Here is a 17,210-nt window from a genome sequence, read left to right on the forward strand (position 1 = left end):
GAAAATATGAACATTTTGGCAGATCAAGCAATGGACCTATTGAAAACTCTGTAGCTATTCGGGTACTGTCCTTTTGCTTTATTTTTGTTGTCTTTTTATGCATAGCTGTACTTGACCTCATGTTTATGTGTTAGTTTTTTTGTTCACTGAGGCCTTTTATTTTATGAACTCTTTAGTTAGTTACTCTTTGATACTTTGTAAAAGGTTTCGGGTCCTTTAAAACCTGTTTTTACGTAATTAAGATGTCTAGTTACAAATAACTTTTTCCAAGGGTTGAGACGAGCGTCTCTAAACTAACCTCATCACCATAACTGGCACTTTCATCAAAATTTGTTCATCGTGACATGATGGTTTTCTGCTCAGACAATAACATATGCATTTGCTTATAATTTTTAATGAACTGAAAATCACAGTTGATCTGATTTTCATCGTGGTATCCAGGTAGATTGGCTGTTGCACTCTGGGACGGTGACTTAATTCATAATTTATATGGTAACTCAATAGTTGCAGTTTGCGCTACTAAAACGTGAAGAAAGCTGCATAAGTGGACTAAGATGCTGGTTTTTGTTTTTAAGCGATACACAGTACCTATCAAAGCTCTATAAAAAGTTAGATCCACCATTGCCACCAATGCATCTAAATTCAACAGCTAGTGTTGTGAAATAGAGTTTCTTATTGCAAAAAATGGCACCTGCAATGAATTCTTATGAGATGGAATCAAAGTATGATGATATTCCAGTGCTTGATTTCTCTCGCCTTGGAGAGGAAGAATATTGCTTAGAAACGGTGAAAGAGGCTTGCCAACAACTGGGTTGCTTTCGTATTGTGAACCATGGAATCTCACCAGATCTTCTTCTCAAAGCAGACCAGGCATGCCGGGAATGTTTCAAGCTTCCGATGGAGAGCAAGAAGAGAAACGTCTCTGACATTCCTTATGCTGGTTATAAAGGTGGAATAGCTCGGGCTCCCTTCTACGAAAGCTTGGGGATGACCTTCTCTGGCATTCCTGATCCGCAGGGTATCAAAGACTTCTCTGATGCCCTCTGGCCTCATGGAAATGATAGCTTCCGGTATGGGTTCTCCCTGGTCTTTATTATTTTCTAAATAATTTTTTTGGAAAGTCTAATAAACTTGAAAATACTTTTTTCTATTTCAAAACCCTTGGAAACAGCCAAACGATGGAAGATTATACTTGTGAGATGATGGAATTGTATAATAAAGTGCTGCAACTAATTGCTGAGAGCGTGGGAATGAGCAACTACTATTCCACTCACTTGGGCCAAGGGAAGGTGCTACTACGTATGAATATGTATGATTTGCCCTCTAAGCTACCTAATGAAACAGTCGGTCTTGGCACTCATACCGATTTGGGTAGTCTTAGCCTTCTTTTAGAAGATGATTGTGGTGGCCTTCAGGTTTGCGACAAGGCAGGCCATTGGATTGATGTGAAACCTATCCCTAACACTTTTATTGCTATGTTGGGTGATTGCTTTCAGGTATCATATATGTAACTCTCTCATCCATTTATCCTTTTCCTTATATAAATTAAGGTTAAGAGGTCACTACAGTAGTTTATGTAGATTTTTCTTTCTTCTTTATATATTGTTGATATTCTGAATTTTGGAAAATCAGGCATGGAGCAATGGAAGGGTTCGTAATGTAAAGCATCGAGTGATGGTGAAAGGAGAACAGTCTCGTTTATCTGTAGGTTTTTTCAATGGATTTTCAGAGGACATGGATTTGAAGGCATTCCCCAATTTTATTGATGATGAGCACCCACAATATTATAAGCCATTCACCTTTGGAGATTTGGTTAAATATTGGTTAGGAGAGGGAAAAGGTGTAGAGGAACGTTTGAAAACATTTGCACATACTCCTATGTAATAGCGGGAGACCACCTAACTCATTACCTATGGTTTAGCATTTTGAATTTCAGCTCTTTCCTTTTCTTTTAAAATAAATGGTGATGGTTTATAATCATATTGTATAAATTCCATATTCAATAATGGGAGTGAAAATATTGGTGTTGATAACTCCATACATCTATTGACATCAATCATCCTATCACTTATGTTTACTTGCTTTCTAGTTTTTGGAGAGGAGTTTTGTCCCATGAGGTTTTCTCCTTTTCTTTGTTTGTATGAGAATAATTCCAAAGCATTGTACATGGGTACCTAACATGGCCTTGGTGTCTAGGCCCATCATCATCATCATCATCATCATCATCATCATCATTGTGTATGTACTAGATTTCTCTCCCCAAGTTTCACTTAAGGGGAGATATTGTAGTAAATATGGTTCCACCTATTTACAATGCACTCTAAATTGTGTTAAAAAAAATAGTTGTCATTTAATATTCCTAGGTTGCATTTTAATTTGCATGCAAGTAGTTGAACTTACCTACTCTTTAGTGAAACAAATTAGATTTCATATTTCATCAATTATCTCTAGCCTTGCCTATATAGGTAGACTATTGTACATTTCAAAATGTCCTAGCACAATACATATAATTAATGATAAATATTACTCTCTCTCTTGTGGAGATGTTTGTCTCCTGAATCCTCTCTTGAGAGCTTTACATTGTAATTTTATTTTCTTATCATAATTGTGGTGAGAGTGGTGGTGCATTTCTCTTTTGAGGTGCCTATGATGGCCACAATCAAAATGTTGTCAAGTATGTTGATGGAATATGTTTCACTCAATGCAAAAACCCAGAGAATAGTATGTAAGATAAATCCTTCGTTAGATGTTTTAATATGTGATAATGTTTGATTTAGAAAGAGAGATAAAAATAAGTAAGCTTGATGAACGCATTTAGACCCCTTTGCTTGATTTTGAAATTGTTTTGTTTGCCCCCAATGGTAACAAAGAAGGTAGATTTGTGTAAGCAAATCCCTTGATTAACTGATGGGATGAAGGAATGCCTAACGACTCATAGATGTACAAATTAGATGGTGTGATGTCCCCTATCTAAAAGATTGAATTCAATAAACAGTAACACAATAATAGATATAATATTAAAATCAAATTAATCAATCAATATGATAATATATTATTAGAATAATCAATAAATGATAGTCAAATAAGATATACATATTTGACAAAAAAATTATTTAATACATTTTAAATTTAATTTATATATAACCACTAATCTAGAATAATATATTAACAAAGCTAGTCCATATGCATACATTAATCTACAAACATATTAATAAGAACGAATATCATATGAATACAACATATTAAGAAGTCATATGAAGGCATTATGTATCACCAAACAAGAGAATATTATAGTAGATTACATAATAAAATATAGATAAGATGAGTTCATCCCAACATTGATTAAGTCAATTAACTGCTAATAAGCAATTTAATTGGGATGTTTGGCACTGACAAATGTGAGTTAGTTAACTTAGCTATAAAATATGGCAACGACTTGAGATGAAACATCTCACTTAGAAATTGGGAATTGTATCAAATGATTAAAAGCACTGTTAACCAACGATCGAAAAGGTTTGAATGACTATATACTATTTTTCTCTTCTTCCTCCTTTGGTTGCTGTTCTTTGTGTTTGCTTCCATTGTGTTAACTCTTGTAGGGTGGTTAGGAGAGCTGGGTGTGCCATTGGCCCTAATTTTCCCTGTCCTTGCATCAGGTGGTATCAAAGTTAGAGGTTCATTCTTGTGGAGATTGGATCATGTAGAACCCTGATTTGGATTTGGTTGTAGGGTGGCAGATCTATAGATTTGACCTATAACTTGCAGAGGGTTACTATCTTGAAGGAACTAGATTTGTAAAGATGGTTCATGGTAGAAGAAATGTTGATAATGCTATATTGGATCAATTGAGACAAATTATAGCCAGATTAGATGCTGTGGAAATAGCCTAGAGGAGAGGAGTGCATCTTGATGATGTAAGTGATGATGAAGTAGCAACACCAAGCCATAATCCAAAACTTGAGGAAGATCAAGATGAGGAAAGATTGTTGCGAGTGTTGTCTAGGGAAAATTCAAAGCCTATTGTAGAAGTTTTTCCTTATGATGGAAAAATGGACACCAATGCTATGTTAGATTGGATCTCAAATATGGAGAAGTTCTTTGAGTATGAAAACACTCCTGATAATAAGAAGGTGAAGATTGTAGTTACTAGGCTAAAAGGTCATGCTTCACTGTGGTGGGAGCATTTGTAAACTGATACACAAAGGAGAGGAAAGGAGAAGATCAAAACTTGGCCAAAGATGGTGAACAAGGTAAAGAACAAATTCCTTCTACTAATTACCAAGTTAGCTTGTAGAGAAAGATGCAAAATTTGAAACAAAAGGACATGACTATGAAAGAGTATACTGAGGAATTTTATAGATTAGACATCAAATCTTGACATGTGGATGATGATGTTGAGAAAATTGCAAGGTACATAAATGGATTGTGATCTAGAATTCAAGATGAAATAAGTTTTGTGAAATTTGAAAGTGTGGAAGAAGCATATAAATATGCCTTGAAAGATGAGGATATCTTAGCAAAGAAGCATGAACAAATACAAAGACGTAGAGGTGGTAGATTCCAGAGAAGCAGAGGTAGATCTTATGGTGAAGGTGGCAGATCTGATAGTTTTGTGCAAGATAAAGGCAAATCTAAATGGAAGAATGATGACAAAGAAAAGACTAAGTGGAAAGGTGGTAGCTCATACCGATAAGGTATTGGATCTTACTGAGGAAGAGGCAATTCTTATCCTACAGTTGGTTTTCATGGTAATTGTTTCAAATGTGGTAAAGAAGGGCATAGATCTTTTGAATGTACATCTTCTGAAAGTGGGAAAAATAATAGAAATATTGTGATTCAAGAGGACATTGAGAGTTCACCAAGTGGACCTGAGGCTGGAGAAAATTTGATGGTGAGAAGAACCTTATGTAATAAGGGAAGTGATGAGGAACCTATCCTTAGAAGAAGTCTTTTCAAGACCATATGTAAGATGGCTGGAAAATGTTGCAAGGTGATCATTGATAGTGGAATTTCTACAAATTTGGTGTCAGAAGAGCTGGTTGCAAAGTTGCAGTTATAGAGGCTAAAGCATCCCAAACCCTATCATGTTTCATGGATCAAAGATGAGCATAAGATATTGGTAAGTGAACAATGTGTTATGAAGTTTGAGATTGGACATTATTTTGATGAAGTGATGTGTAATATTATGCCTATGGATTGTTGTCATATTTTTTTGGGTAGACCTTGGCAATATGATAGATATGTTGTGCATGATGGAAGATTGAATCAATTTACTCTTTGGGTGAATGGGAAGAAGCAAATATTGTTGCCTTTGATTGAAAATCTAGATGAGGTTAGTTGTACTGCAATAAAATTTTGCATGGTTAATAGAAAGCAATTTGAAAAGGAAGTAAAGAAGAATCAAGTTTGTTTTGCTATAGTTCCTAGAGGACCAAGTGTTGGTAGTAATGACCAAGAAAAAAAAGTTGTTATAACAAAAAAAATTGTAGAATTGTTGAATGAATACAAAGATATTGTTGCTAATGATATTCCTGATGGCTTACCTCCAGTAAGAAGTATAAGTCATTGTATGGATCTAATTCCTCGAGCTAGTTTGCCAAAAAAAGCACTATATAGATTGACACCTTCAGAGAAGAAAGAAATTAATAGACAAGTGCATGAGTTGTTGCAGAAAGGTTTGATCAGAGAAAGTTTGAGTCCATGTGCTGTACCTACTATATTAGCACCTAAGAAGAATGGAGAATGGAGGATGTGTATTGGTTCTAGAGCTATTAATAAGATAACAGTGAAATATAGGTTTCCTATGCCAAGGATGGATGACATAATGGATTGTTTGAGTGGAGAAAAGTATTTTACCAAGATTAATTTGAAGAGTGGCTATCATCAGATCAAAATTAGAGAAGGTGATGAATGGAAGACTACTTTCAATAAAAACAAAGTTTTGTATGAATGGTTGGTTATGCCTTTTGATTTGACTAATGCACCTAGTACTTTCATGAGGTTGATCAATGAAGTTCTAAAAATATTCTTGGGTAAGTCTATGATTTTTTATTTGGATGACATTCTAATATTTAGTAATACTAAGGAAGAACATATTGAGCATATTAGACAAGTATTGTAGAGGTTGAAAGAGGAAAAGTTGCTGATTAATCTGAAAAAATGTTCTTTTATGCAAGAGGAGATTGTATATTTGGGATTTGTGATTTTAGGTAATGGTTTAAGGATGGATGTGGAAAAGGTTAAAGCAATATTGGAATGGCCTACACCTGAGAATGTGGGCGAGGTAAGATCATTTCATGGTTTGGCTAGTTTTTACATAAAGTTTATAAAGAATTTTAGTGTTGTTTGTAATGCTATGACTGAGACAATGAGAGGAGATAAAAAAGAATTCAAGTGGACACATGAAGCTAATAAGAGCTCAAAAAATTTGAAACAAAAGGTTGCTGAATTACCCATATTGGCTTTGCCTAATTTTATAAAGTATTTCAAGTTGAATGTGATGCAAGTGGTAATGCAATAGGAATTGTATTAAGTCAAGAAGGTAAGCCTATTGCTTTCTTTAGTGAAAATTTGAATGATGCTAAAAGGAAGTATTCTGTGTATAATCAAGAGTTTTATGCTATTGTTCAAACTTTGAAGAAATGGAGACATTATTTTATTCTTAAGGAGTTTGTGTTGTATACTGATCATAAAGCTTTACAATACTTGGGAAGTCAACATAAATTGAATTAGAGACATATGAAGTGGGTTGAGTATTTGAAGAATTTTACATTTTTCATTAAGCACAAGAGTGGAGTCACTAATAGAGTTGTTGATGCATTGAGTAGAAGACATTCTTTGTTGACTAAAATGAAGGTTGAAGTTCTTAGTTTTGATGAAATAAAAGAGTTGTATGATGCTGATCCTAATTTTTTTGAGGCGTGGAGACAATGGAAAGCATCAAATCTAAAAAATCACATAAGTAAGTATGATTACTATTTCATTCAAGAAGGTATGTTGTTCAAAGGTATTCAATTTTGTATTCCTAAAAGTTCTATGAGGTTGGACCTGATTAAGGAAAAGCATAGTGGTGGATTGGCTGGACATTTTGGAACTTATAAGACACTGAGTTTGCTAAAAGAGAAGTATTATTGGCCACAAATTTATAAGGATGTTCAAAAATTTGTAAAGAGTTGTGGATTTTGTCAACTTGCAAAAAGAGTAAGTCAAAATACTAGTTTGTATACACCTATTACTATTCCTGAGAAACCTTGGAGTGACATCAATATGGATTTTGTTCTTGGATTGCCTAAGATAGTGAAGGGGTATGATTCCATATTTATTTTTGTGGATAGATTTTCTAAGATGGCTCATTTCATACCATGTAAGAAGACATTGGATGCTGAGCATGTTGTTAAACTTCTCTTTAAAGAGATTGTGAGATTGCATGGATTACCAAGAAGTATTATTTCTAACAGAGACAACAAGTTTGTTGGTTATTTTTGGAAGACTTTGTGGAAGAAGATGAGTACTGAATTCAAGTTTAGTTCTACATTCCATCCAAAAATAGATGGATAGATAGAGGTGGTGAATAGAAGCTTGGGTAACTTGTTGAGATGCTTAGTTGGGAATAAGCTAAGTAATTGGGAGATGGTATTGGCACAAGCTGAATTTGCATATAATAATTCTGTGAATAGGAGTACAAGAAAGACATCTTTTGAGATTGTTACTAGAATGAAGCCTAGAGAAGTATTAGATTTGAGAGATATTGCTGGTGAAGAAAAGAGAAGTACTATAGGAGAAGAATTGTCTGATTTTATGGAATCTTTGCATAAGGAAGTGAAGTTGAGGATAGAACAAAGTAATTAGAAGTATAAGGAGAATGCTAATCAGTTTAGAAGACATCATGATTTTCAAGTTGGCGATGAAGTGATGGTTCATTTGAAGAAAGAAAGATTTTCAGTTGGAACATATAGTAAGTTGAAGATGAAGAAGTTTGGACCTTGTAAGATCTTGAAGAAATTTGACAGTGGAAATGCTTATGAAGTTGAGTTACTTGATGACATGGATATATCTCATATATTCAAAGTTGTTGATTTATACAAGTATCATGAATCAGATGACGAAGTTACTATGTTAGAGGAATATCCTAAGAAGTAAATTGAAGAAGTTAAATAGGTATTGTATTAGAGAATTGGTAAGAGCACAAGAGGAAAAGATTATTATGAATATTTGGTGAAGCGGAAGAATAGACCTATGGAAGATGCTTCATGAATTTCTCAATCTGAGTTGGATTCAGCTTAGGTTGTGACATCTCAATGATTCAAGAGAATCATTTATTCCAACCCTAGTTGTTTGATGTAGGAGCATCCTGGGTTGCACTACTATCCTGATGTTTTCAATTTTTATTTTGCTATTGAAACTGGGTTTTGTTGAAACTGCGTTTTCTAGTTTCTGGGTGCCTGTTGTAGACCAAATAACTAATTTTAATTTATTAATGAAGAGATGTACACTTAAAATATTGAAGAGGGCCTAGATTAATATCTATTTTCTAGAGCACAAGTTCTAACTCCTTATAGTTTGAGAGATATGGCAATTCTCCTGAAACATCAATTTCTAGTAGTTCTACGTGACAATTTCTAGAATTGATGCACACTTTTCCTTGATGAATCAGTCTTTGTGCACTTAAGGGGTTGTAGAGAACTTGGATATCTACCCATAGTTTGAAGTGTGAGTTCTAACTCAATTAGGGCTAGGAGATATCACAAGTTTTCTCGGACATTGATTTTAGGACAATTAATTGCTGATGCAGGCTGACTTGTGCATTTAATGTTAGGTTTATTTTCATTTAATATTTGTTGTGAGTGAACTCTTGGCTTCTTCATGTTCTAGAATGATCTATAAGCCATATTGGCTAGTATAAATAGAGTGTTTAGGCTTAGATTTAAGGAGGGAAGGGTTTTTAGGCAGTTTTGAAGAGGATTGTAGAGCATAATTGGAAAGTGCGAATTTGCTGCTAATCTTTGTGTATGAATGTAATTTTTATTTGGCCGTAACCCAAAAGACCTTACAGCTAGGCATGTATGTTAAATATTTGAAGAATCAATGAAAGTATTTTTCTCTTCTTCCTCCTTTGGTTGCTAGTCTTTATGTTTTCTTTCGTTGTGTTAACTCATGCAGGGTGGTTTAGAGAGCTGGTTGTGCCATTGGCCCTAGTTTTCCCTATCCTTCCTTGCATTAGTCTTTGTGTTTTAATGGAGGATAAACCAAATTTTTAGTTAGTTATTTTCTAGATTGGTCCCCTTGCAAACTAAGCTCCTTGAAAATCTAGTTCCTTCCTAGCTTGGTCCTTTGTCCTATTTTTGTGCTGACTGAGTATTCCACCTAGTGGTGTTGACCGAGTTCACTTGGTCACTATGTTAACTGAGATTACTCGGTCCTTACATCACTATATTATCCAAGATCACTCAGTTTTGTTGTTGTGTAAGTTAACTCAACTTATTTTCCATTAAGTCTCAGTATTGACTGAGCATACTTGGTCACTATAGGTGCTGAACTAACTCGACACTCCTTGCTGTCACTCGATGTTGAGTAACCACCAATGTTCCCCTTTGAGATTGCTGACATGGTTTAACCACCTCATATGTTCTATAAGTCTAGTGGTTGTATCAAGCATTGTCAGGTCAATCTTTTGGTGCAACGGCAACCCTAGCTTATAACAAGTGGTATTAGAGCTTGGTCACAGGTTCGAATCTCCTTGGGTAACACTTGGGTGCGGATTGTTGGACTAATCACCAATGGTCCCCTTTGAGATTCATAACATGGATTAACCACCTCCTATGTTCTATAAGTTTAGTGGTTGTATCAGACATTGATAGATTGATCTTTTGGTGCAATGGAAATGCTAGCTTGTAACACTCGACTCCTTGATCTTGCCAAGCTCAGTGCCCCTTGTTGGTTAGTCATCTCTCAAGTTGGAAAATTTTTTAAAGTTTTTTACATGGTATTAGAGCTATAAGGCCCCACATCCTCATGAACTCAAGCATAGTTTTCTGGGTGTTTGACATGGTAGGAGATGCAAGAAAGATATGGTAGCAACAACTATCCTTTAATGGACAAAATCATGGAACTTGTGCAAAGAAAATGAGAACAATTTTGGTTTCAAATGACTTGTGGGAGTTTGTGGTGAATGAATTTAATGATGTAACTGACCCAACATAGTATGATTCCCTCACCAACCATCAAAAGACTCAACTAAAGGAGTCAAGAAGAAGGAATGCAAAACATTAAGCTTAATTGAGGTAGGCATGATAGAAACAAATTTTCCTAAGATAGTAGTAGCTAACTATTCAAAAGAAGCATGGGATATCCTTGAGACCAATTTCAAAGGAACTGATAAAGTTTGAGTAGTGAAAATAAAAAAGATTAGAAGGGAGTTTGAGAACCTTCAAATGAATTCAAATGAAGGATAATGAACCTATTGCAAATTTTCGCTCAAGAAACTCTAGTTTGATATACCAACTCAAATCAAATGGAGAAAAGTATGAAGAGAAAAGGATAGTGGAGAAGATATTTAGGATTTTGCCTCAAAAGTGTGACAATCTTGTGATGACCATTGAGGAAGAAAAGGACCTCACAACATTGACAATGGATGAGTTGATGGGTACTCTTCAAACCCATGAGCACCGGATTAAAAGGTCAACTACATCTTCTCAAGAGCATCTTTCAAAGCTCAAGAAAATTCAAGAGGCAGGGGGAGAAGAAGAAATGGCTCCATTAGAGGCTCAAGAAGTAGAGGTCATGGAAAAAATAGTCAGAGGAATGCTGGAGGAGAAAGCTTAGGATGAGTAGAAATCAAGGGGGAGCAAGCAACTCTCAAAATAATTCTAGAGGAGGTAAGAAAAACTACAACTTGAAGAAGAGTAACTTAGAATGCCATTGCTGTCATAAATTTGAGTATTATGCAAGTGAATTTTGGAAGAAGCAAAGTGATCAGTCAAGGCAGAGTGTAAATATGGTTGATGTCAAAATGGGAAATGTAAAAAATCCCATGAGATGGTAGAATTATTGAACAAGGTAGTCTTTTAGAAGCTACTTTGCATCTAGTTATTAAATTAGAATTGTCTAGAATTTGTGATCTATCATCTGTGATTCAAATCCAAAAACCCATATGAAACTAATAGTTATTGTGGGTTTAAGAAGACTTAAATATGGTGTTCAATTAAACTCATAAGTGGTTGGAAAACTCAAAATAGTTTTGGGAAAATGCATTTCAAATAATTTTAAAATTAAAGAAAGGGAGAGTAATATTGGATAAAGGTGGGCTAAAATTATATCTTTAGATGTACTTAACCTTTTCAATTACAAGAAATATACCAATGATAGATCTAAGTTTTATTTGTCTTTTATTACATGGTTTATCTTAGCGTGAAGAGTGTGAGTGTGTGTTCTTGTCTTGATAGGAAACTCACAGTTTGAATGGGAGAAGAAAAAGTGAAGGGAGTCATGTGTTTTCTTCCTTGAAGTTGGGGCCCACACGAGGGTAGTATAGAAGTTAGAGATTTTTTCAATAGAAGATAAAACTAAATTTTTTGTGCGACTGAGACTCTATTCATTGGAGGCCATTAATTGATAATAGCTAGACTATAACCTAATCATGGTGTAATGATGCTTATGGTCTATTGTAGCATGAGATGGTGGTGATACGTAGAGGGGGGCATGACTCTTGATTACATCATCTACAATAGTAGGCTTTACTTAGACTTTTATGAATCATTCACATGATTGATCATGTTATGTAGATAATAGATGATAGATGGTGGCATATCCATCTATGATCATTGATGTGGTTTCAACACACACACCCCATTTCTCCTAGAAATGGGGACCCCCCTAGTTTTTGGTTTTTTTGTCTCCTAGACTCCTAGTTCAGTGCTTGGGTGATTTTGGGACTCTTCATGAGTCTACTTCAAGCCTTAATCTATGACTGGGCAAGTTTGGGGTGTCAGAATATGAGAAAATTGGAAGATTCTAAGTGTATGGTGCATAAATGCACAGTAGCACACAAAACACATCCATGCAAAACACAAGACAACACAAAATGTTAAACACCAAAGGTGCACACATGCACACCTCCTCAAGGTGCACATATGCACACCTTTGTTCATTTAAAATCTAAAAGATACCCTAAAAAGGACCTAAGGCCCAAGTCAACCAAAAGGTGCGCACATGTGCACCAATTCAAGGTGCGCATGTGGGCACCTTTTTGAAACTAAAGATAGAAAAACTAATCCTAAGAATCAAGGTGCACATGTACACACCCTTAGTATATAAGAAGCAAAAAGGACTTAAGTCCCCCTGCATTTTCCTTGTGCATGTGTGCACCTCACTAGGGTGCGTACATGTGCAACTACACTAAAATAGTCACAAAATGGCCATTTAGCACACTTAGCACACATATAAGGGTGTGTTAGGTGTGCTATTGTGGATTCTAGGGCTTGGTGGGGGGAAATTGACTGTTTTGATTATTATTGAGTGTTTTGGGCTAGGTTTTTTTGTTTGTTAGGGTTTATTTTGGGTTAGATTTTTAGCTCTTTGAACTAATGTCTCCTTTCTTGTGTAGATAAAATGGCATCTTCATATCCTCACTTATAGAAAATATTTCTCCCAACGTGTAGTTTTCAAATATCAAGGTACACCAAGGAAATATCAATTTTAGGATGGACATTCTAAAATAAGAGACACTGAGCTTGGACACATTGACTAGAACACCTTCTTCACCATTTGCAATAAGCCAAGAAAAAGATCTAAAATGGTGTGATCACTCATCTGATTAGGTTTAGTCAATGTAGCATCAAATCCAACTTCCATGCAATCTTCAAAACTCATCATAGCTCTTGCCAAAAATTGTCACTGAAGAGAAGGTTGTCAAGAGTGTCACATGTGAGATAGTCCTTAACCTAAAACCTCAAAACATTGAGAAGGTATTCAACCTACCAAGGGTTGATCAATATGTACACATATCTTATGAAGGAGTAGAAAGATGGTATCAAGATCATGAGAAGGAAGCCTAAGAGATAATCCAATCATCATTTTTGATTGATAGAACACCAGTGGGCCATAGAGTTAGAAAAATAGACTTGAATTAGGGATACATGAAGGATGAGGTGGGATACACCATCGTGCTTTTAAGCAGAGTTATGGGTTTACCAATAGCTGGACATCTCAATATCTGGATGGTCCATTTCATAGAAACCATCCAAATGGCCAAGATACCAATTGATTGGGCCACAATGCTGAGTGATAACCTGGATGAGGAGATGATAGTTGTTAAGGCTGAATCCAAATTCTACATGACCTCATATTTGGTATATTTATTGGTGGCCAAAAAAATTGACTACCTAGGACTTTACAAAAGAGGTAGCATGCTAGATGCTAATGCATGACCCTATGTGGTATATCCTTAAATGTTGAAGATGAAAAATTTTAGATCAAAGAAAAGAGTATAGGATAGTGAATGATAACTTTATATTCATAATCATTCGATTCATAGAGGGTGATTATGCCAAATGGATGTCGGTAGAGGTAGCAGTCAGAATCACATAGATCAACGCCTACTACATTCAGTTCAAAACATTCACATACTTAAGGGTTGTAGGCACACAAGTGAATTTGAAGAAGCTCCTGAGATATCCATTGGATAGGCTCATTTTGTTAGAGATTGCTAGGAAACTCACATATGCATATTGTACACGGTGCGAATGCATATTCACGAGACTTTAGTGTAGAAAGCAAATAGATTGATGACGAACTAAACTAAACCCAAGACATTATCATTAGAGTGTAATCTCTACAAGAATCTCATGTTTCCCTACCTACAACTACTAAAATAGCTCTTATACCAACATCTTAGTGATAGTTCTAGAATGGAAGTATGCTAAAAATGCAGATTCTACAAGAATGCATGCACGATCTATGACCATAATGTAGATTGTATGCTATCAAAATGGATATGCAACAAGCTAAACATGCAATAAATAATGCTAAATAACATAAAAGTGATACTAAAGTGCTACGAACTTGCTAAAATGATAATGCTAAAATGATGAATCAAAATATGCCTATAGTGCAGATGCCTAAAACTTGGGTCCTTGCCTCTTGGATTTCCCTCATACTTATAGGATTTCGAAAGGGGTTGGGGAAAGAATCATGATTTTTACCTTTGACTAATGGGTGAAATTGAAACTAAAAATATCTCATAAGAGGCCAGGAGGAAGAGTCCAATAGACTTGGTTTTGAGAATAATTGAGGATATTTTCAATTCTGTTAAAATGAAAAAGGGAGATTTCCAATTTTGTGAGGATAAATGATTCTCTTGGTTTAATAAATGTCTTATTTATTTTCAACACTTTTTCCTTTTTCCTCTTTTTTTGAATTTCATTTTATGAATTTGAATGTTTTTCTCCTCTTTCAAAGTTGATTTAGGTCTTGTCGATTTGATAGATAATTAATGACCTAATGTGGTTTATGATTTGAAATTCTGTTGTGTTTCTTTTGATTTTCTCTTTAATTTGCACTAATTGATCAAAATTGTGTGATTTAGATCTTTGCCAATTTTTGGGTGTCTACAAATGCCCCTCTTTGAGCTAATATGCAAAGAACATTAGTTCAAAGATTGTCTTGACTTTCTGATTTTAGGTCAACTTTTGATGATTGGATGTCTGTTTGATGATATTTTGACATTTCACTATTATCATGGTGTTTGTCTATTGATGATTTGATATCTGTTCATTGATGATTTGATGTTTTGATTGTCATTGATTTGATGATTTGATTGCGGTGTTGATTTGGTGTTGCAATATTTTTGTTTAGATACCTTGGTTTTGGTAGTCTTGATGTTTGAAATTTTTGGCTGGGGCAGGCCATTTTTGATTTTTTTAGAAAATTTTGATGACCCAGCTTGAATGCCCCAGTTTGATGTTGATATATTGCTCCCTTAGAAATGAAATTCAAAGAAAATATGGGATTGCAAAAGTTAATTAGGTTCCAATTTTATTTCTAAAATGTTAGAAATTTGATGGGAAAGGATGTCTGATACAATACTTGATTCATGAGAGGGAGCAAAAGATTCGAATGGTGGGTAGATAGGGGGAAGGAGTAATATAAATGTCGCTTAGCTGGGTTAAATAGGTCAAAAAGACCTTTCACCCTTGTCATTTTCACACTTCCCTTTTGCTTTTGGTGATTTGGAGCTCTAATTCACTAAGGATGGTGGTCCCTTTATGAGAGCACAGATTCAAAGGGGGTCATAGATATGAGCGTCCAATAGACTACAGTGTCCCGGTAAGTCATTGAGATTTTCCCTTTTGAGATTTTTGCATTTGTACTTGTGTTTTGGGATTTTTGCATGAATTTTTAGGGTAAATGTGGTAATTTTAGTCTTTTAGTGCATTTATATGTTCTTTTAGCACATATGCATTCTTTAAGCGCATTTGAGTAATGATTTAGCGCATGCATAGGGTGAATCAACACATATAAAACCTTGGATATTAGGTGGATTAGCACAGAGGATAAAATAATAGTGCATATAGGGGTTTTAATGCTGCATTAAAAATTTTTAGCACATTTGAGCACTTTTATAGTGCATATGTTATGTTTTTGAATGCTTTTGCACTAAATAGCACTTATTCTCGAGAAATAGTGTATATGACCCTTTTATTAGCACATATACACTTTATAGCACATATGGTGTATGGAAGAGTGCTTTTGAATGTTAAAGGAACACATTTGCCTATTTCAATGCATTGGATTGATTTGGTAGCACATATGTCCTAGGAAATAGTGCAAAAGAGCAACAGAGTGCAAAAATTGGGTGTAGGGCTTCCGTTGAGCCTAAGATAATGCAAAAGGCTAGATTTAAGTCTGTCAGCCAGGAATTGCTAGAATAAGTAAACAATAGTAATTGGGTATTCGTGAAGTGATATTATAGGATCAATCTGATAATAGATGGGTGATGCCCTAGCTCAAGATACAGAGTAGGGAAAACAAGCAAGTCTAACTAAGGATAGAGAAAGACGAGCAATAGGTCCATAATAGAACCAGTAGCTAGGTAGCTAGATATAAATATGAGACTCATGTCTAATGATCACTTTGTGATGAAAATTGATGTTTTTATGTCTTGAAGGAAAATAGGTGTGTGGGAAAAAGCTCATGGTATGAGGACTGTATCCATGGCCCTTAGAGGTAGTAGGTTGCTTGACGGGCATAGAATGCCAAGTGATGGATAGATGTGGGTTGACATATTTGTTATAGATGCCCTAGTTTTGAGTGAACAGGAGATTACTGATAGTAGTGGATGAGCAGTGGCACTCAAACCACAACACATTTCATTTGCTCATGGGGGAGATGATAGTGACTCCCGAGGATGTATATAGGATATTTTAGATCTTGACTATAGGGGATTTGGTTTATTATGATTAGACAATAAGTGGTGCAACTTTTCAAGACTTATCTAGGGATGACAACATTGGTGATGACAATGTATCATGGTTTCAGATGTTACAGTATGATGCACTATCGATGGTGTTTGCTTGTTTGATAGGGGGATTTCTATTGCCAAATCACTGAGGGTGAGGGTGTTCGATTGGATGGGGCTGCTTGATATAGGATATGATCAACGAGCCACACAGATTTGCCTAGGGTAGCTATATTTTGGCCCATTTATATCACAATTTACATAAGGTGGTGTATTCTGACACATCATCATTATTAGTAGGGGTTATTTTGTTATAGATATGGACATGGGAGCATTTGCCCATTACTCATCTAGTGTGTGCACAATAATGGCCTAAGGGTATGCCCTTCATGTATACTTATTTTGGTGTGATCATGCATCCCCATTTGGGTAAGACAGAGTATTGGCAGTGGATTTTGGATGATGTTGATGAGGTCGTGTGGAGACCTTATAGGTTCACAAAGTCATGGGAAAAGGATAATGATGAGGTGGTGTATTTCTTTAGCCCAAGGTATTTTCTTGGTTGGATTCCAGCCATGATAGAGTGGTTTTGTTTCAGGTGGGTGGTGAGACAGTTTGGCCGATGACAAGGCATGCCACAGGGGACAACACATTATGCCTGGGTATAGTCAGAGAGGGAATTGTGGGGCCCAACTCTAGAGTATGAGGCCTATCTAGAGGCCTTCTTGTAGATGATAGACACACCATAGCCACGGGC

The 17,210-nt window shown here is 35.5% G+C and overlaps 1 protein-coding gene across 1 annotated transcript; it reads left to right on the forward strand.

Moving 5' to 3' along the window:
- The first annotated feature begins 644 nt into the window (after positions 1-644).
- Positions 645-2,036, forward strand: LOC149575208 (C4-beta,C20-epoxidase-like). The gene is made up of 3 exons (XM_089815034.1): positions 645-1,070; positions 1,172-1,496; positions 1,633-2,036. Exons 1-3 carry the CDS (start codon positions 685-687, stop codon positions 1,882-1,884), a joined length of 963 nt encoding a protein of 320 aa, XP_089671160.1. The 5' UTR covers positions 645-684; the 3' UTR covers positions 1,885-2,036.
- Positions 2,037-17,210: the final 15,174 nt, after the last annotated feature.

The sequence above is a fragment of the Cupressus sempervirens genome, chromosome 2, assembly GCF_028749045.1.
Source record: "Cupressus sempervirens isolate cs-2001-9-10 chromosome 2, ASM2874904v1, whole genome shotgun sequence".
Classification (NCBI taxonomy): Eukaryota; Viridiplantae; Streptophyta; class Pinopsida; order Cupressales; family Cupressaceae; genus Cupressus; species Cupressus sempervirens.

Coding starts and splice junctions, on each gene's coding strand:
- LOC149575208 (XM_089815034.1), top strand. CDS start 685: ATGGCACCTGCAATGAATTCTTATGAGATGGAATCAAAGTATGATGAT. Junction 1,071..1,171: donor CATGGAAATGATAGCTTCCG/GTATGGGTTCTC, acceptor CCTTGGAAACAG/CCAAACGATGGAAGATTATA. Junction 1,497..1,632: donor TGTTGGGTGATTGCTTTCAG/GTATCATATATG, acceptor TTGGAAAATCAG/GCATGGAGCAATGGAAGGGT.